This window comes from Podarcis tiliguerta (genome assembly GCF_965153285.1).
Source record: "Podarcis tiliguerta genome assembly, chromosome: 8".
Taxonomy (NCBI): Eukaryota; Metazoa; Chordata; class Lepidosauria; order Squamata; family Lacertidae; genus Podarcis; species Podarcis tiliguerta.
This window is the reverse complement of record NC_139541.1, coordinates 25,336,577-25,356,048: the sequence shown is the minus strand read 5'-3', so window position 1 is coordinate 25,356,048 and position 19,472 is coordinate 25,336,577. Positions and strand designations below refer to the sequence as shown.

Genomic DNA, 19,472 nt, shown 5'->3' with positions numbered 1-19,472 from the left:
AGAAATGGCAGCGTAACAAAGACCGTTTCTACCTCCATCAAGCCTCAGGGGCAGACTCATTCCACGTATGGTTTACCCTTGAATCTGCCTTGCAATAAGGCAGATGGCAGCATGTTGAATCTAGCAAGGGTAAATGACCGTCTGTAGACTGCAAATGTCAAAGGGCATTTCAAAGGCTGTTTTAAAGCATTGCAAATTTCAAAGAATATTTCAGTCTGCGCTCTCTCTCTCTTTTCCGACTCCTTGTTCCAGGAGTTCCCGGTACGACGATCACAGATATGCAAACCTACATGGACATGCTGAACCCTGACCTTGCCCCCGGGAACAGCAAGAAGGGGGGTGAGGCCTCCCCACCCCCACCTCCAAACTTCCCGGCGCCTCCCCCGCCCCCCGACACCAAGGTGCTCCCTCCCCCTCCTGGCTACCCAGCGCCAAACCCCCCAGAGGTTCAGCACACGGCCGAGATCTACGTGCAGGCGAAGAACAATCTCCGCCACGTGGAGAGCGAAGCCCTCAAGAGGGAGGTAAGGCCCAGGATGCCACAGGACCCTTTGGAGAAATGCTAAGCTTTGTGCCAGAAGCTGTCTTGGCTTTCTCTTGCAGTTTCTTGGTGCGACGAAGGAGATCCCAAACTGACCTTGAGTAGGTGGGAAGCCCAGCAGTGACATAAAGGGCGCATAGGATTCCTCTGGGGTCATGGTTTTCAAACATACAAAGCCCCCTCAGTCACCCTGTTATAAAGCTGGGACCCTCCAGATGTTTTGGACCACAGCTGGAGGGCACCAGGTTGGCGAAGGCTGTTGTGGGTGTCTATAGAGCAGTGGGTCCCAAAGCAGGCGGTGGTATTACCTAGCAGGGCACTAACAGGCAAGGGGGGGCACAGAAGGTGCAAATGGCTTCGAAAAGCTGGTGTCACCAGATAAAGTTCACCAGTGTTGTTGACTTAATTAAACTACATAGTTTTAACTGGATCTTAAATAAATGGCTACTGTTTTAAATTTTATTGCACTGTTATATTGGCTTCTGCAAACGATGATTCTGAATGATGCTTTTTTAAATATATTAGGGTAAGGGGCAGTGGGGATGAGTTTCTGCTGGCCCAATAAGGTTTTGCAACTACTGTTTTTGCAATGCTTTGTTATGTTTTTGTATATACCGCATTGGCTCAAATATAAGGCACATTCCCCCTCCCAAATTCTGATTGTGAAAAGTTAAAGTGTGGCTTATATTCACGACCTTACGGCATCGCGGCATAAACAGCTGCCCACAAGAGCCATTGGGGGTGCAGGACAATGGCACCCATCCTGACCTCGTCTCCCAAGCCTCCTCTCAGCCGCCGTAAGGAAGGGGGAAGGGAGAGAGGCTGCCGGCAAAGCAGCATGGCTCCCCCCACCCCCAGGAAGCAGCCTGGGAGTGTGGGGCAATGGCGCGCAGCACGCCCACTGCTCCCAAGCCTCCCCCAGTGCCGGCTGGGGGAGGTAGTGCCGGGAGGTGGTAGTGTCAGGAGGCAGGCACTCAGTGCACTCAGAACCAAGAATTGGTTTGGGGAGCAGGGTGCCAAGCACCAGTGCCGGCCGTCCCCCGTTCAGGGCAGTAGTGCCAGGAGGCAGGCAGCACCCACAAATAAGCCTTGAATTTTAATGGTGCGGCTTATTTGTGGGTGCGGCTTATATTCGGGCCAGTACTGTATTGGAAGCCGGCAACCCAGTCAGATGGGCAGGGTACAAATAATAAAATAATAATAATTATTACTGCTGTAGAGGTTTGAGCACATGCCTGGTTGTGCTTGTTGAGGCAAAGACTTAGGGAGCAGGTTGTTCTTCCATCTCAGATGGTTTTGCACAATGCTTGAAAAGTCAGGAAGTGCAGTTCGGAAGTGATGCTGGATGCACCTTTGGAGCTGAAGGCGGAGAGGACCACCTTTGGCCAGCTCAGTCAGGTCCCTGCAAGAACCTGAGTGCCCTTTCTTGGCGAGAACAAAAAAAGCTGATTCTCCTTACTCCGGTCAGTCATGCTGCAGTTACTACAACATTGGATCGCTGCAGGGGCTTCGTTTGAAAAATATTGGGAAAGCCTCACTAAGCCAAAGCACAGCTGCTAACTTCTTGACCTGAAGTGGAGTCTGTGATGCTGTACGAATTTTACCAGTCTGTGAGCCCAGTTCGTAGGGCGGGCCACTACATTTAAAGCATTGCAAACCAGCTTGGGACATGGATCCTTAAAGGACTGTCTCCTGAACATCCTGCCATATCACTTGGGCTGTCAGGGGAGGCCTTGCTGCATTTCCCATCAGACCTGCATGCACTAGGCAGAGATCCTTCCCCACCTTAGTTCCCAGAAGATCTGACTGACTCTTCCTTAGGGGAAAATGTGGGTCGTTGCAGCAGGCCCATTGGCTTGGCCAGTCCTTCCACTGTTCTCTTCTCCCCACTTTGCAAAGGGATTTCTGTCTGCTCTGCTGGTTGAATGATGACCGCTGCTCTGCTTTTCCTTCATGGGATGTTTTTGCTAATCTTAACCATCTGGAGCTCCAGGGTTGGGCCTGGCTGGCCTAAGTAATACTTGAGTTGACTCCAGCTCCCTACAGAGACATCTCCTATAGCCACCTCAGCAGGGCTTCCTGGAGCTCTCCAAGGTGCTGAATGCTCTCTGGTTGACTGAGACATTGACTGTCTCCCCTGAGAACCTCGTGACCCCAGGACTGGACACAGTCTCATGTTGTGGTATGACTCTGCACCTTGGCACAGTGTCCTCCTTGCTGTGGAATCTCCCCAACTTGTGGGTGCTCTCAGAACCCCCAAAACCTTGTCGTTCAATCAGAAAGATCTTTGTGAGCCTCTTGCTCCAAGCAGGGAGGGCTGAGACTCTTCTCAGCACTGAGCTTTCCCAAGGGTTACTGGGCAAATGCCTTCCTCCATCCCTTCCTTCCTTCACACAGAGTTTACTTTCCTGGCTTGTTGCCATCCAGAAAGAATTCCCCATCGGTCCCTAATGTGCCTCCCATACTGAGGCAATGCTTTGCTTTCTAAGTATCTCTTCCTTCCAAATCTGTGCTGCTCCTCTGGCATCTGCTTCCTCTGCTCAAGAAGGAAAGTGCCTTCCACACAGCTGTGAGGTTCTGTGGACACACAGTTCAGCTGGGCCAAGCCTCTGACAAGCCCCAGCTGCAGCCAGCCTCAGGCACTGAGCATGACCTAAAGGGCACCTCAGCCTGCATCAGCCTGCCCTTCCTGGACTCTTTGATCTGTGGGGGAGGTTCTTCTCATAGTCCCATGACTGAGGGAGATGCATCAGGGGGGTGACATGAGACAGGGCCTTATCAGTGGTGGCCCCACAGCTTTCAACATAAGAACAATACTGCTGGATCTGGCCAATGGCTCATCCACTCCAGTATCTCATTCTCAAAGTGGGCAACCAGATGCCTACAGGTAACCAGGAAGCAGGATCCAAGCACAGAAACACTCTCTCCTGTGGTTTCCGGCAACTGGTATTCAGAAGCATTGCTCTCCTGGAAGGAATTCCTGCAGTTGACTTTGCTGGCAGCTTGGCACCAGGTTAAAGCCTATGATATCCCTTTGCCTGTGCTTTTCTTCTGGGTTGCCAGCGTTGGTATCTGTTATTGTAAGGTCTGCTCCTCAAGATGATCTTAAGGCTGATCTCCAGTTGGTTTTAGGTTCGTTTTATCTGCTCTGTCTGACTTGGGCTTTTTTGTTTTAGGTATTTGTTATTTAACCGATTTGTAACATCCTCTGAAATCACACCTGAAAGACCACCTCCTTCCCTACAGTCTTTCCCTGGTGTTAAGATAAACAGAGGGGTTCCTCTTGGTGGTTCCACCTCCCTCAGAAGTTCAAGGGGTGGTGGCAGCAGCCCAGGAGAGGGTCTTCTCTGTGGTGGCCCCTAAAGTGTGGAACTCCATGTACACACAGTGGTGTTCCTGGCCCCTTCACTACACAGCTTCTGGCAAAGGCTGAACATGCACCCTGACCTGTGGCATATTCCATTTTAGTGAATGGAATATGTTTCAACTGTTTTTAATTATGAATATTCATGGATTATAGAATCATAGAATCGTAGAGTTGGGAGGGGTGCCAGGGGTCATGAGGTCCCCTTGTAATGCAGGAATCACAGCTAAAGAATCCCTGACAGATGGATTCTGTTTAAAAACCTCCCATGAAGGAGAATCTACCACCTTCCGAGGGAGTCTCTTCTCCTGGCCAGCTCTCACTGTAAGAAAGTTCTTCCCAATGTCTACTCAGAATATCCTTTCTTACCATCTGAATCTGTTGGTTTGGGTCTTCGCCTCTGGAACCGCAGAAAACAAGCTGGCTCCACATTCCACGTGACAGCCCTTCGGATATTTGAATAGTCACGATATTGTAAATAGTTGAAGCCCACCTCAGGGTGAAGGGTATGTAATAAAACGATGATGGAGATCATGGGTGGGATGAAAGTATACGTAATAATTAAATAAACCTTCCAAAGCCCAGCGTCGACATTTTCAGACAGAACAGCCCACGCCTGCCTGACACAATCCTGTCCTTTCCCATTCCTCTCTCTTGTCTTGGGATGGTGATGGAGTTCAAGCGGTCTTGGTCCCCGCTTGCCTGTCTATGATGTGAAGCGACAGAGGGGCTGTCAGGAACAATAGATGGCTTGTTGGCCCCACTCCTCCTGGCTGACTCACCACAACAGGCTGCAGTTAGGAAAAAATTGATGGCTCCATTTGTAATTTGGTTAATTGCACCGGCCCTTTCATTCCCCCTTAGCCCTGGTTTGGGGCTCAGGAATGCGGTTCGGTTTGCAGACTCAGCAGCTTGGAAGTGGCCTGGCTGCTGCGGTGACTTTGAGACCCACAACTAGGTCCCTTTCTGGTAGACTGTGAGGGACAGGGGAAGTCTTTTTTAAAAAATAAATAAAAATAAAGGGAAATAAATGGTATCTGAAGAAGTGTGCATGGACACGGAAGCTTATATCAAGAACAAACTTAGTTGGTCTCTAAGGTGCTACTGGACAATTTTTTTATATATTTTGGGAAATACAGTAAATGGTTCATTGAGTCCCTTGCAGTCTCTTGCTGGCTGCTGAAGGATTTGGAAAGCTGCCTCCTGAGTGGCAAGTGACTGAATGCAGGGATAGGGGAAGAATCGAGCCATGATGGGTGTCCTTTGCCGTATGGAGTCTCTGAGATCAGTGGCTGCGTCTGGAAGACGCAATAAGCAGAACACTCTGCACTGCAGAATGCTTCATCCTCTGATATTCATGCCAAGCCTGAGATTTAGAGCAGACCCAGTGGAATGAAGAGACCTAAGTTAATCATGTCCATGAATTTCCGTGGGTCTGTTTCCCTCTCCAAGGGTGGCCCCATGTAGAAAGCGTTGCGGCAGTCTAGGCTGGATGAGAGCCATGCATGTATAACTGTGGCAGGTCCATTTCCAAATGGGGACACAGCTGGTGGATGTTGCCGTTGGAGGACCTCTCTGCATTCTCTCCTCATCATCTCGCTGCTAAATGTTTGGCAGGTGTAATGCACGTATCCCAAATCAGATACCCCTGCAAGGGTTGAGCGAGCCCAGCCCACTAAAACTATTTGCAATTCAAACACACTGACAAGTAAAGCTGTACTCTGAAACCTACATAATTTCTGCACATGTTAATATTTTCCTCTGGTTTAGTGTCATGTATCCTGCAACTTGGGGACGCGGGTGGCGCTGTGGGTAAAAGCCTCAGCGCCTAGGGCTTGCCGATCGAAAGGTCGGCGGTTTGAATCCCCGCGGCGGGGTGCGCTCCCGCCGTTCAGTCCCAGCGCCTGCCAACCTAGCAGTTCGAAAGCACTCCCGGGTGCAAGTAGATAAATAGGGACCGCTTACTAGCGGGAAGGTAAACGGCGTTTCCGTGTGCAGCTCTGGCTCGCCAGAGCAGCGATGTCACGCTGGCCACGTGACCCGGAAGTGTCTCCGGACAGCGCTGGCCCCCGGCCTCTTGAGTGAGATGGGCGCACAACCCTAGAGTCTGTCAAGACTGGCCCGTACGGGCAGGGGTACCTTTACCTTTTATCCTGCAACTTGCTGCTTTGCACAATTTATTCTGTGCTGCTGCTGGTTATGGGAAGGGAAGCCAGGAATGGTTCCCAGATCACTGGAACATCTAATTCTTCCTCTTCTCTGCCTGCTAAGATTTCAACAAGCAAATTTCTATTGTGAGAGGGCTCAAAACTTGCTTCTTAAAATGGAAGCTGAATTTTGAAGAAAACCACATTTCCTTTGCCCCACACTTTTCCCCCTGCGACATACAGGCTTTCTGATACCGGTAAAGTTTTGCACTAACTCCCACAATCTAGGTAATAAGGACGGGGGAATCCAGCATCTTGGTTTTTTAAAAAAAAAATCTGCAAAAGGAATAGATGAACTGAGAATTACAGAAATTCTTTAATGCTGGCATGTGTTAAAGTTTGGACAGATCTGTCTCAGGACTTTGTCCGCTTCATTTATTTATTCACAAAACCAACTCATTCTGTTTCCACACCAATCTGCTTATGCAGTGGTACCTCTGGTTACGAATTTAATTCGTTCCGGAGGTCTGTTCTTAACCTGAAACTGTTCTTAACCCGAGGTACCACTTTAGCTAATGGGGCCTGCCACTGCGCTGCCACTGCCGCGCAATTTCTGTTCTCATCCTGAGGTAAAGTTCTTAACCCAAGCTACTACTTCCAGGTTAGCGGAGTCTGTAACCCGAAGTGTTTGCAACCTGAGGTACCACTGTATTTATTTTTTAAGGACAGCATGAAAGCGTGCTTTAATATTTTGCCTTAAAATGTGGATTTGTATAGGTGTTTTAATCTAACCTATGCATTTCAGTGTGTTTTTGAACTATCCTACAAAATTTGGAGCAGTGCAAAAAGTGAAGGGCAGTCTGCATTTCAAGCCATGTACTGGTCATGGAGCTGCAAATCTGATCAACTCACTTTAAAACTTGGACCATATAAAGTCCTCAAGCATTTGTTATGTGTGTTTCTGGGGTGGGCTGTGGGCACCCTTGAAATATTAATATTAATTTACTTGCAAAAAAAAAGGAAAAAAAAAGAAATATTAATATTAATTTTATTATTTGTACACCACCCTTCCAGCTGGGTTTCCCCAGCCACTCTGGACAGCCTCCAGCAAATATAAAAACATAAGATGTCAAACCTTAAAAACCTCCCAATACAGGGCTGCCTTCAGGTGTCTTCTAAAAGTTGTGCAGTTATTTATTTCCTTGACATACTAGAAGAAGAAGAAGAAGAAGAAGAAGAAGAAGAAGAAGAAGAAGAAGAAGAAGAAGAAGAAGAAGAATTATTTATTATAACAACAACAACAACAACAACTTATTTATACCCTGCCTGTCTGGCTGGGTTTCCCTACCCACTCTGGGAGGCTTCCAGCAAAATATTAAAATACAATAATTCATCAAATATTAAAAGCTTCCCTAAACAGGGCTACATTCAGATGTCTTCTAAAAGTCAGATAGTTGTTTATCTCTTTGACATCTGATGGAAGAGTGTTCCACAGGACAGGCGCCACTACTGAGAAGGCCCTCTGCCTGGTTCCCTGTAACCTCACCTCTCACAGGGAGGAAACTGCCAGAAGGCCCTCGGTACTGGACCTCAGTGTCTGGGCTGGACGATGGAGGTGGAGATGCTCCTTAAGGTATACTGGGCTGAGGCCATTTAGGGCTTTAAAGGTCAGCACCAACACTTTGAATTGTGCTCAGAAATGTACTCCGCAGGGAGGGCGCCATTGCCAAGAAGGCCCTCTCCCTGGGTAAGTAACTGTGCTGAAAGACAGCAAGAGGGGCTGCGTGTTTCTCTGATGCCTGCGGAAACACTACTGCAAAAGGGGACATGCCCCCAATTTGAAAACAGACATTTGCTTTCTTAGGGCCTCACTGCATAGCTACAAGATTCAAGGTGTGCTTTTATCAGTGGCTATACCATTACAGGGATGCACCACCTCAGAAAATGGTAGACTTGGAGGTTTTAAAGCAGAGGTTGGCTGTCCATCTGCCAGGGATTCTTTAGCTGTAATTCCCTGGATTGCAGGGGGTTGGACTAGCTGACCCTCAGAGTCCCTTCCTGCTCTGCAATTGGCTGTTCTTTCAGGCTACGCCCCACACTTGGGAACCTAGGGAACCAATCCTGAGCTGGAGCCTTTGGCAAGGGCCATTGTAGCTTGGTGGTTAGAGTGCCTGCCTTGCAGGAAGAATGCACCAGGTTCAGTTCCCAACACGGTCAGGTCGGGCTGGGAAAGATCCTGGGCCCAAGGCCCTGGAAATCTGCTGCCAGTTAATGGAGACAGTGTTGAGCTAAGTGGGCCAATGGTCTGATTCGATAGAAGGCAGTTTGCTGGGTTCTCAGCATCTAGCTCCAGAGAGCCTAAAATGATGGGCAGCAGCTCTCCAGGTTTCCAGACTCAGGTGTCTCTCCCATTCCTACCTGGTGATATTGGGAGTTGAGCCAATGGCCACCTTCTGCATGCAAAGCATTCGGCTCTCACCCCTTCGCCAAGCACTGGTGGGGGGAGGTCTTACCACATCCTTAGGAAGACAGGGCCAGATCCATCCTCTGCCTCTGACATGCAGGGGTGTGTGTGTATGTGTTTGTGTGTGTATTTGTGTGTGCACACATGTGTAGGGTGAAGATACAGTGTCAGGCCCTGCTTGAGGAAGTGCATCCAAGGCCGAGGGTCTATTGTTGGCGGCTGGATTGTGTGGCACAGATACCTTTGCTGGGAAATAAATACACAAGTCTCCAGTTTCTCTGCAATGTGACCCCTCTTCCCCCTGCACAGCTAGCGGCACAAAGGCCTTAAACCCGCAGCATCGGGCTTAGGCAAAAATTCCTTAAATCATCCGCTTTGGCAGCCGCTCATTCCCCTCTATTAGCGTCTTGCGGGGGGGGGGGGAGAGTGTTGGCGTCTTAGGGCTGATTTACGCAACCAGCAGGACCAGGCGCTGAAGATTTAATCTGATTGGCTGAGGTGACCCAAGTGATTTTTTTTTTTTTTTTTTTTTTTTTGCTGCTGTTGTTAAGTGCTGCATACCCTAATGATGTTGTGAGCAAAAATGTACTTGGGTCGCTGCAGCCTAGTTGAATCAAACGGCAGTGGGAAGCAGGGCAGGTTTGCATGTATGCAATGTAGGGGTTAGAGCGTTGGAAGCTGGGAGACCAGAGTTTGAATCCCCCCACTGAGCCACCGTGAAGCTCAGTGGGTGACCTTGGGCCAGGCGCTGCCTCTCAGGCCAACCTACCTCACAGGGTTGTTGGGGGGGGGTTTAAAATGAGGAACCATGAGCTCCTTGGAGGGGAAAAAAGTTGGGATATAAGTGCCACAAATAAAATAAATGCATTTATTTGCTGGCTGCTTTTGAGCATCTCCTTTCAGAGGGGAAAACAGGGCAGAAAAAACTTGATAGGAAAGTATAAAATAAATAAATACGGCGTATAAAGCCCTAGCCAGGGACAAATTTTACAGTGGAACTGCTTTGAGGGTGGAGTGTGTGTTCCAAGATTCATAGAATCTGAGAGTTGGAAGGGACCTCAAAGGTCATCTGGTCTAACCCCCTGCAATGCAGTAATCTCAGCTAAAGCATGCACGGCTGTCCTACCACCTACCATACAGCAAAATGATTTTCTTGCAAGGCTGCAGCCACCAGTACCTTGATAACATATTGCTTGCCTGCGATTTGGGAGCTGAGCAGGAACAAAGCACTTTTCATGAGACTGCATAAGACCCTGTGGCATGCAGTTTGCAGCTCCTATCATTGAAACCGCTGCAAAATTCCCCAAATCGTTTGATTTTAATTGAAAATGAAAATGGTTTGGGAAAAGGTTTGCTTCCCAGAGTGTGTATGCCTTTTTTACTTATTTTGTTTATTTAAACAATTTATATCCCGCTGAACTGCATTCAGCTCTAAGCGTTGTACAAGAAATATAATGCAGAAAAAGATTTTTGGTTTTTTTTGGTTTTTTTAAAGTAGCATATGAATAGCCAGGTCAAGCAATAGGCTGGTGAAACACTTTTCTTGGATTTTCTGACACAGTATGAAAACCTAGCAGTACCAAAATAAAAAGGGAAATAAATCGCAACAAACTGAAGGTGTGATTTTTAAAAAAAACCAATTGGGATAAAAATAGTAAAAAGTAGATAAATAGGGACCGCTTACCAGCGGGAAGGTAAACGGCGTTTCCGTGTGCTGCGCTGGCTTGCCAGAGCAGCGATGTCACGCTGGCCACGTGACCCAGAAGTGTCTGCAGACAGCGCTGGCTCCCGGCCTATAGAGTGAGATGAGCGCACAACCCTAGAGTCTGGCAAGACTGGCCCATACGGGCAGGGGTACCTTTACCTTTTTAACAGGTAAAAACAAACAAGTGTGTATCTGCTAATATCGAAAGCAAAATAATTCAAATGCAGTTGGTGTATTCTGACAAAATCCTGACAATCTGAACAGATGTAACTACAGATTAGAACAGAAACCCAAAGGGATTTAGACCAAATGTATCTTCTTCTGTGCTCTGCGGCGTAAGAGCCATTTGGCAGAGAAGCAAATATAAAATTGCGCAAACATTAAACCAATTGTAATATATACAAATGGAAATAACACCACCAATTGGGACTATTACCCACATAATGCTTATCTAGCCTTTGAGTGCCCCACACAAGTCAATTAATATGTGATCCAGCCAAGTTGGCTCTCAGCAGAAGCTGCCCTTCCCAAGCGGAGCAAGAATCTTAAATTATTTCCACTAATGAACCACCCCTGGACTCTTGGCCTGGCCCCAGATGTATGCATAACAATTGGCTTGTTGTTTGTATCGTTATATTTGATGTTCTAAGCTATGGTTTTCCCAGTAGTGATGTACGGAAGTGAGAGCTGGACCTTAAAGAAGGCTGATCGCTGAAGAATTGATGCTTTTGAATTATGGTGCTGGAAGTGACTCTTGAGAGTCCCATGGACTGCAAGAAGATCAAACCTATCCATTCTGAAGGAAATCAGCCCTGAGTGCTCACTGGAAGGACGGATCCTGAAGCTGAGGCTCCAATACTTGGGCCACCTCATGAGAAGAGAAGACTCCCTGGAAAAGACCCTGATGTTGGGAAAGATTGAGGGCACAAGGAGTGGCGCTGTGGGTAAAACCTCAGCGCCTAGGACTTGCCGATCGCATGGTCGGTGGTTCGAATCCCCGCAGCGGGGTGCGCTCCCATCGTTCGGTCCCAGTGCCTGCCAACCTAGCAGTTCGAAAGCACCCCCGGGTGCAAGTAGATAAATAGGGACCGCTTACCAGCGGGAAGGTAAACGGCATTCCATGTGCTGCGCTGGCTCACCAGATGCAGCTTGTCACGCTGGCCACGTGACCCGGAAGTGCTCCCGGCCTCTAGAGTGAGATGAGCGCACAACCCTAGAGTCTGTCAAGACTGGCCCGTACAGGCAGGGGTACCTTTACCTTTACCTAGATTAATAATAATAATAATAATAATAATAATAATAATAATAATAATAATTTATTATTTATACCCTGCTCATCTGGCTGGGTTTCCCCAGCCATTCTGGGCAGCTTCCAACAGAATATTAAAATACAATTATTTTAAAACATTAAAAGCTTCCCTAAACAGGGTGCCTTCAGATGTCTTCTAAAAGTCTGGCAGTTGTTGTTCTCTTTGACATCTGGTGGGAGGACGTTCCACAGGACAGGTGCCACTACCGAGAAGGCCCTCTGCCTGGTTCTCTGTAACTTGGCTTCTCACAGTGAGGGAACCGCAAGAAGGCCCTCGGCACTGGACCTCAGTGTCCGGGCAGAACGATGGGGGTGGAGACGCTCCTTCAGGTATACTGGACCGAGGCCGTTTAGGGCTTTGAAGGTCAGCACCAATACTTTGAATTGTGCTCGGAAATGTGTATACAGTGGTACCCCAGGTTACATGCGCTTCAGGTTACAGACTCTGCTAGCCCAGAAATAGTACCTCGGGTTAAGAACTTTGCTTCAGGATGAGAACAGAAATTGTGCACCGGCAGCGCAGTGGCAGCAGGAGGCCCCATTAGCTAAAGTGGTGCTTCAGGTTAAGAACAGTTTCAGGTTAAGAACGTGTGTGTGTGTGTGTGTGTGTGTGTGTATACACATTTTTAATTGTTATTACAGTACAATAACCGAAGCACTCTGTTTGGCCAGGCATGCCTCCAGGCTGAATGGACCCGGCACAGGCTGTGATGCCTCATTCAAGCTGTCTTCAGTCTTCCTGGGGGGACAAGAGAGAAAGCTGCCTCCGCTCCAGCCTTCAAGGGGGATTCAACAGAATCCTGGCTGAATCACTCCACAAACAATGCCTGAATTAACCCAGATAATGATCCCAGCAGCTGGAGGTGCATTAACTATTGAATACCTCTCCTTTCAATGTGGCTTAGCGGGAAGAGGAAACCGCCTAAGCAGCAAAGAGGAGAGATGGAGGAGGAAAACGTGGAGGAGAGAAGTCAAATCTTGCAACAAGGGAAGCTGAATTTCCCTTAGGGGAGCCATTGAGCTTTTCCCAGATGGCCTGTTTATTGAGATGTCATCCTTATCTGTTGGCCAGGAGATGTTAGATGGCCTTGCATCAAGTCTTATCCCACACTATCCAGGACATTTCCCAATAACTTTTCTTTTTGTAAAAAAAAAGAAATTCTGATCTTTGGGGGAAGAGGGCTTGTTGTGCGAAACCTCCCAGGCAGCTATATTATCCCAACCTAATTTTGCTGATATGTGATGGGATCCCACCGGAAAATGGCGACAGCCTGGAAGTACCCCTTGTTTGCATTGGGGTTGTGAGTCCAGTTTGACTCCTCTTTGGGATCAGTTTTGCACTGCAGACTACAGATGAAGTGGTAGGACTGCAAAGTGCCTGAGGCTCATGGGTTGACAGCAACTGTGTTCATTTGTTGCATTGTTTAGGTGGCATTCCACTAAATTTTACTCACTGAAATGAATGGGCCATAGTTGTGTTTCTTAATTTCAGTGGATCGCCTCTGAGTAAAACTTAATTGAATACTGCTGCCCCCTTTTTTTTGCTTACCAAGATGGACAGTACTGCTATTTTTATTTTTTCAATTCTTTGTTCTCTTCGCATGATCTACTAGGAGCTCAGCCTTCTTGGGAAAGCAGCATGCAAATATTAAACCAAATCAAAAGTGCAAGGTGGGAATTAAAGAAGGCAAGTAACACACATGTTTAAGTAATGCTCTCTGCTACAGTGGTACTTCGGTTTTTGAACGTTTCCGTTGATGAACATTTTGGAACTTGAACATCATAAACCTGGAAGTAAATGCTTCTATTTTCTTTCTTTTTTAAAGATAATTTTATTGAATTTTTACAATTTTATCATCATCACAATCATTACTTCAAAAAAAATACATTATAAACCCACCCTCCAGGTGACTTCCCTCAACTTCCTTTTCTGTTTTTTTGTCATTTTATCTCTCCCTGCTTATTGGTTATTTCTCATTCTTTAAAAAAATTAAAATAATTGTTCTTCTTCTCTTACCATTTTAACATCCTGTTTCTATTTCTACATTTGCTTGTTTTTAATTGCAAGTGTTTATTCAAACCCTGCAAGTGAGTCCATTTCTTTACATTGATTCTGTAAATATAACATAAATGGTTCACAGTCTCTTAAGGTCTTTACTGTCTTTGTCTCAAAGTCTTTCCATTAATTTTGACATTTCAGCGTATTCCATCAGGTTTCCTTGCCATACTTCTTTAGTTGGTATTTCAGGACTTTTCCATCTTTGTGCTAGCGATATCCTAGCAGAAGTTGTAGCATACATGAAAAAAAATTTCCTCTCTTCTGGTAAATCTTGACTTGAAATGCCTAACAAAAAGGCTTCTGGATAAATGCTTCCATTTTCAAACATGCCTCGGAACTTGAATGGTCTTCTGGAATGGATTACGTTTGAAAACTGAGGTACCACTGTACTGATTTTGGCAAGCCACTCATGGAGACTCAAGAGTAGGGTAAAGGTAAAGGTAAAGGTACCCCCTGACAGTTAAGTCCAGTCACAAACGACTCTGGGGTTGTGGCGCTCATCTTGCTTTACAGGCCGAGGGAGACGGCATTTGTCTGCTTCTACAGGCAGTTTTTTGGGCCATGTGGCCAGCATGACTAAGCTGATTCTGGCGAAGCCAGAACAGCGCACAGAAACACTGTTTACCTTCCCGCTGGAGCAGTACCTATTTTTCTACTTGCATTTGATGTGCTTTCGAACTGCTAGGTTGGCAGGAGCTGGGACTGAACAATGGGAGCTCACCCTGTTGTAGAGCCTCGAACCGCCGACCTTCTGATCGGCAAGTCCAAGTGGTGCAGTGGTTTAAACCACAGCGCCACCTGCGCCCCTTAAGAGTAGGGTGGACAGGCTTTAAATAAATAACAATGAACATGTTTTTCAAGGTGGTGGACAGAAGGACTTGCCCTGGGGCTTAGTAAGGGCAGCAGGCCAGGCAAGAGTGACAGTTTTAGCTCCTCATTGGTTCTTTGACATGCAGCCTTACACAGCAAAGTGTATTCAAGTGCTAGGGGGGTGCATATAAAATCAGTCTTGTGATCTGGGATGCCAGGGGGAAGAAAGGGTGCTTTTCACACATGCTCTGAGGCCTTGTTGTCTAACCACCGGCCAGGGTAGGCTCCTGGCCTTTGGACAAGTTCTGGGCCAGGCATAAGCAAAGCACCTCCTCTCCCTCACAGCTGCAGTCCTGCTTCTTCCAGCTGGTTGTACTTATGCAAAGCACATTTGCATCATCTGGGCTCCGCTGGGTCCTGCAGAAGCAGAGGAAAGGTGTGAACTTGCTCACTTTCTTCCCCCTGCATAACTTCTCATTAGCAGATTGCACCTCCAGATGAGGTTACTTCCCTGGACACAGCGGCCGGTGTCCAGTTCCCCCGACACCCTCCTTTGCCACATTTCCAGGTGCACGGAAGATGTGAGTGTTTGCACACTCCATTCGCAACAGACTCGCACGTAGAAGGGGCAGCCCCAAAGCTCCTTCCTGGCTCGTGCCCTGGAGAGGGTTTCACTTCCAGGTTGCATCTGGCTGCATCTTATTACCGCAGTAAAATCCTAGCTGCTATCTGTCCACAGAGACGTTTCTCTCAGATAACTCAATCCATCACTTTGGCTGGCGGGAGCTGCGGAATGCCTGTGTGCATGAAGGCACCCACCTCAAAGCCTAGGTAAAGGTAAAGGGACCCCTGACCACTAGGTCCGGTCATGGCCGACTTTGGGGTTGCGGCGCTCATCTCGCTTTATTGGCCGAGGGAGCCGGCATACAGCTTCCGGGTCATGTGGCCAGCATGACGAAGCTGCTTCTGGCAAACCAGAGCAGCGCACGGAAACACCGTTTACCTTCCCGCCGGAGCGGTACCTATTTATCTACTTGCACTCTGATGTGCTTTCAAACTGCTAGGTTGGCAGGAGCAGGGACAGAGCAACGGGAGCTCACCCCGTTGCGGGGATTCGAACCGCCGACCTTATGATCGGCAAGTCCTAGGCTCTGTGGTTTAACCCACAGTGCCACCCATGTCCCTCAAAGCCTATTTGCTACCAAATAGCAATGTTTCAACACTGATGTTTTTAAAACTCTAAGCCTCTTGGGATCAGCATTTCAGGGGGTTGGACTGGGAGTCCCTTCCAACTCTATAATTCTATGATTCTTGGATACCTAGTAGACTGCGTCTCTTAGTCCAGGCATAGCCAGTCTTTAAGATCTTCTGAGGAGACACCCTGATCATCATTCCACAAGAAGCAGATGGTTGCCTTGGGATGGCACAGACATGGCCTTCTTGGTGATAGCAGCTACCCTATGGATTGTCCTTCTAGATTCCTAGAGACAGTCATGACTTATAAATACCTCTGCAAAACTTACCCACGCTTTCCTGGACCAACATAAGAACATCAGGAGCCTTCCTGGATCAGGCCAATGCCCCATGTAACCCAGAATCCTGTTCTCACAGTGGCCAACCAGATCTTTATCGCTGGAAACCTGCAAGCAGGACCTGAGCACAAGAGCACTCACGGCTCATGTGGTTTCTAGCAACTGATGTTCAGAAGTTTTTCTGCCTCCGATCTTGGTGACATTGCTGAGCCATCGTGGCTTAGTAGCCATTGACTCTTGGTTTTTAATTCTCTGTTTTGTACACGGCTGAGTTTTATTACTGAGATCCACTCGCATATAATTCTGGCCTCATTTTTATTGAATGCTGTGTTTTTATGTAAAACTCTTAAGAGATTGTTATTAAGCAGTTTTTTTAAAAAATAAAATATAAACAAATAAAGCATCCACTGCTGTTTGGTAATTTAGCCGGTCCAGAATTTGGTGAGGCAGCTGAGGCTCATATTCACCCAAAGTCATGCTCATGTTTCTGATGGTCAGAGGTGTTTGACGGTGGAACGGAAGGTGGTGGACTCTCCTTCATTGGAGTTCTTAAAGCAGAGATTGCACGGCCATCTGTCAGGGATGCTTTAGTTGGGATTCCTGCATTGCAACTAAACCCTACAATTCTATGATCCTAAAACCCTTTTGTTGGTTTAATCTTCTAGCTGTTTAAAGCAAAAACGAACCCTTTTCTGCAGGGAGTCCCCAATTTTGGAATGCCCTCTCCAAGGAGGCCCAGCTGATGCTGGCATCTCAATCTTTTTGGCACCAGTTTACAACCATTCTTATAATGCAGGTGTTTTAGCTGGGGGGTTTTTAGGCTGAACTGCTTTTTCTGTTCCTCTCGTTTACATTCTCTTTGGTTTTAGCCTATCCTTTTTTCTTTTTTTTCCATTGGTGTTCTGCTTAAAAAAAAATTTGTGAAGCATTTTTTGTTATTATTTCATTGGAGAATGTATATCAAGCAGAGAGAACAGTTACAATGGAGAAAAATTAAAGCGAAACTATAAAATAGGCACACACAATGAGTTGAAATAGCGAAGTCCGACTAAAGACCCATCAACTTTCTCAGATCAAGCATAGTTCCAGATCTGCTGGGCTTGTCTTGAAAATGGTGGTTCTGCTGTATGGGCCATAATTTCGGTTTCTATGTTGCTCAAATGTTCTCAAGCTTTCCTGCCCTGGAATCTTCTGGTGAAGGGCAGTTAAGGAATATTTTAAAATAAGTAATGGGGTGGTAGCTGAGCGATTCCTTTGAAGATGGAAACGTCACCTGGGCCAAAATGCAGTGGCCGGATTGCTAGCCAGGCCTCCCCTTAGAAATCATATAGCCTGTGCTATTTTTCTAGAAAAAGAGGTGCCAGAACCCGCCACCTCTCTCATTCTCTTAGAATGGCAAATGCGCCCACCTGAGAACTGAGTTCTGTTGAGTCGTGGCTGGTAAACAAAAAAGCCCTGCATATAACCTCTGTTTTAAAACAGCAGCACTGGTTGCCAGTTAGGGCCCAATTCAGTGTTAGGGCCCATTAGTGTTTAAAGCCCTAAATGACTCAGGCCTCAAATACCTGAAAGTCACCTCCATTCCTGAAGGCCCCCTCAGGTGTTGAGATTAGCAGAGGCAGCCCCCTTGGTTGTTCCTCTGCCCCCACAGTCTTGGGGTGGGTGGCAGCCCAAGAGAGGGGCCTTCTCTTTGGTAGCCCCTAATTTGTGTAATTCCCTCCTCACAGAGGTGCAAATGGCACTTTCATTCTACAGCTGTTGGAGAATGTTTATCCTGGCTTTTTCGGACCCGTCTCCTGTTTTTGTAATTTTAAATTGTTTTAAACTGGTTTGTTTTTTTTAATATTGTGTAATGTTGTGCTTTAATTGTTGTAACCCACCCTGGGGCCTTAGGCTGGAGGGCAGGTAATAAATTGTAACAATAAGAATAAGAATAATGTGCAAATCTGTGAAAGCTGTTTCCCTTGATATACCACTTTTTTGTCCGGTATTTTCACCAGTATTAGCATTTTGGACTAGCATGTCCGTTTCAGGGCATATTGTTTGGCTAGGGAACAGCAGCACAAAATTCAGAGAAGTGTTACTTAATCTGGCTCACTGGTCGATTGAATCCAGCCCCTGTGGCAGTATATGTCCTGGGGTAAAATCCTTTAATAAGCTATGAAATGTTGTATACATGGTATATCACACCTGTTAAAAATACCAAAAATGTATAGAACAGGCTCCAATAAGCTCAACAACTTTGGGGTAAAATTGTAAAAGCTCAACAACTTCAATCCTTCCCGCTGGAGCAGTACCTATTTATCTACTTGCACTTTGACGTGCTTTCAAACTGCTAGGTTGGCAGGAGCAGGGACCAAGCAATGGGAGCTCACCCTGTCACGGGGATTCAAACCGCCGACCTTCTGATCGGCAAGTCCTAGGCTCTGTGGTTTAACCCACAGTGCCACCCGCATCCCTGATGGGTGCAGTATAAATATACATATAAATATGACATCCCTATTTTCATCAGAGAAATGTTGGAGGGTACCATTTCCCAAGCAAGGCCAGTTTCCCTACTGATCTTAAACGAATTGGCGATTTGGGAATGGAGGTGGGGGGAGAGGCTGGGAACATTCAGCCCAGGAACCTGTTGCCACCTGCCACTTCATCTCTAGGGCTGCCGGGCTCCCAGGTTGATCTTTACTTACGGCTCCGTGAACAGAGGAGCAAGAGATCCTGCCAGCTACCGATTGGCTGCTGCACCCGGGTGATGTCACTGGTGGGTGAGCTGATAGGTGTAGCTAATTCATTAGAAGGCTTCTGTAACCAGAGAGGCCAGCTTCAGTATCACAGGTGTGCAGAGGGCAGGTGTCAGGTGACACCGATGTTTCAGGCAGCTGGGCAGGTTTGGTGGGACTTAGTGCTTCTCTGCTCAGGTAAGAGAAAATTAAAAAGACATAGATGTGTATATCTGTATTGCTTCATTAAATTGAGACGGCGGAGAGATGGGCAAGCTGGGAGTGGGGTATTTTTATCTGGGGTAGCTTGGTACCAGAGCTAAGGAAGTATCCCACAGCTCTTGGCAATTTGCTGCAGATTCTCTTATTCCCCAGGCACAGAACAGGGACACAGTGTGACCGTCCTCTATTTTTTGCTATCAAGGAATGGAAGTGGCTGCTCAGGGGCCAGTGGCAGAGCATCGGTTTTGCATGCGGCAGGTCCGAGGTTCAGTTCCTGGCAGGATTTCAAGGGAGACCCGAGAAAGGCTCCCAGCCTGCAAACCTGGAGAGCAGATCCCAGCCGGTGAATCTGGGCGAATTTGGTCTTACTTGGTACAAGGCAGGCAGCATCCTGTTTTCTTGCATTGCGTTGAGCTGGGCTGAAATTGTTCTCCACCTAGAACTTTGGGGAGAAGATTAGAACCAGGAGCAACGGGCATGGAACGAGTCGAAAGCTAGTGTACCTTTGAAGCTCTCGGTTCAAACCCTCACTTCAACAGGGCAGTCAGGCAAGCTGGTATGTCCTCCATCCTCCTGATAGGCGGGGGGAAAGATACTAC

The 19,472-nt window shown here is 47.2% G+C and overlaps 1 protein-coding gene across 2 annotated transcripts in view; it reads left to right on the top strand.

Moving 5' to 3' along the window:
• ESPN (espin) overlaps window positions 1-19,472 on the top strand; it is a 105,855-nt gene that overhangs the window by 46,296 nt on the left and 40,087 nt on the right. For both annotated transcript variants that reach the window (XM_083452120.1, XM_083452119.1), the window contains exon 7: window positions 253-524. In XM_083452120.1, coding sequence (XP_083308246.1) covers window positions 253-524 — 272 coding nt within the window. The remainder of the gene's footprint in view (window positions 1-252; window positions 525-19,472) is intronic.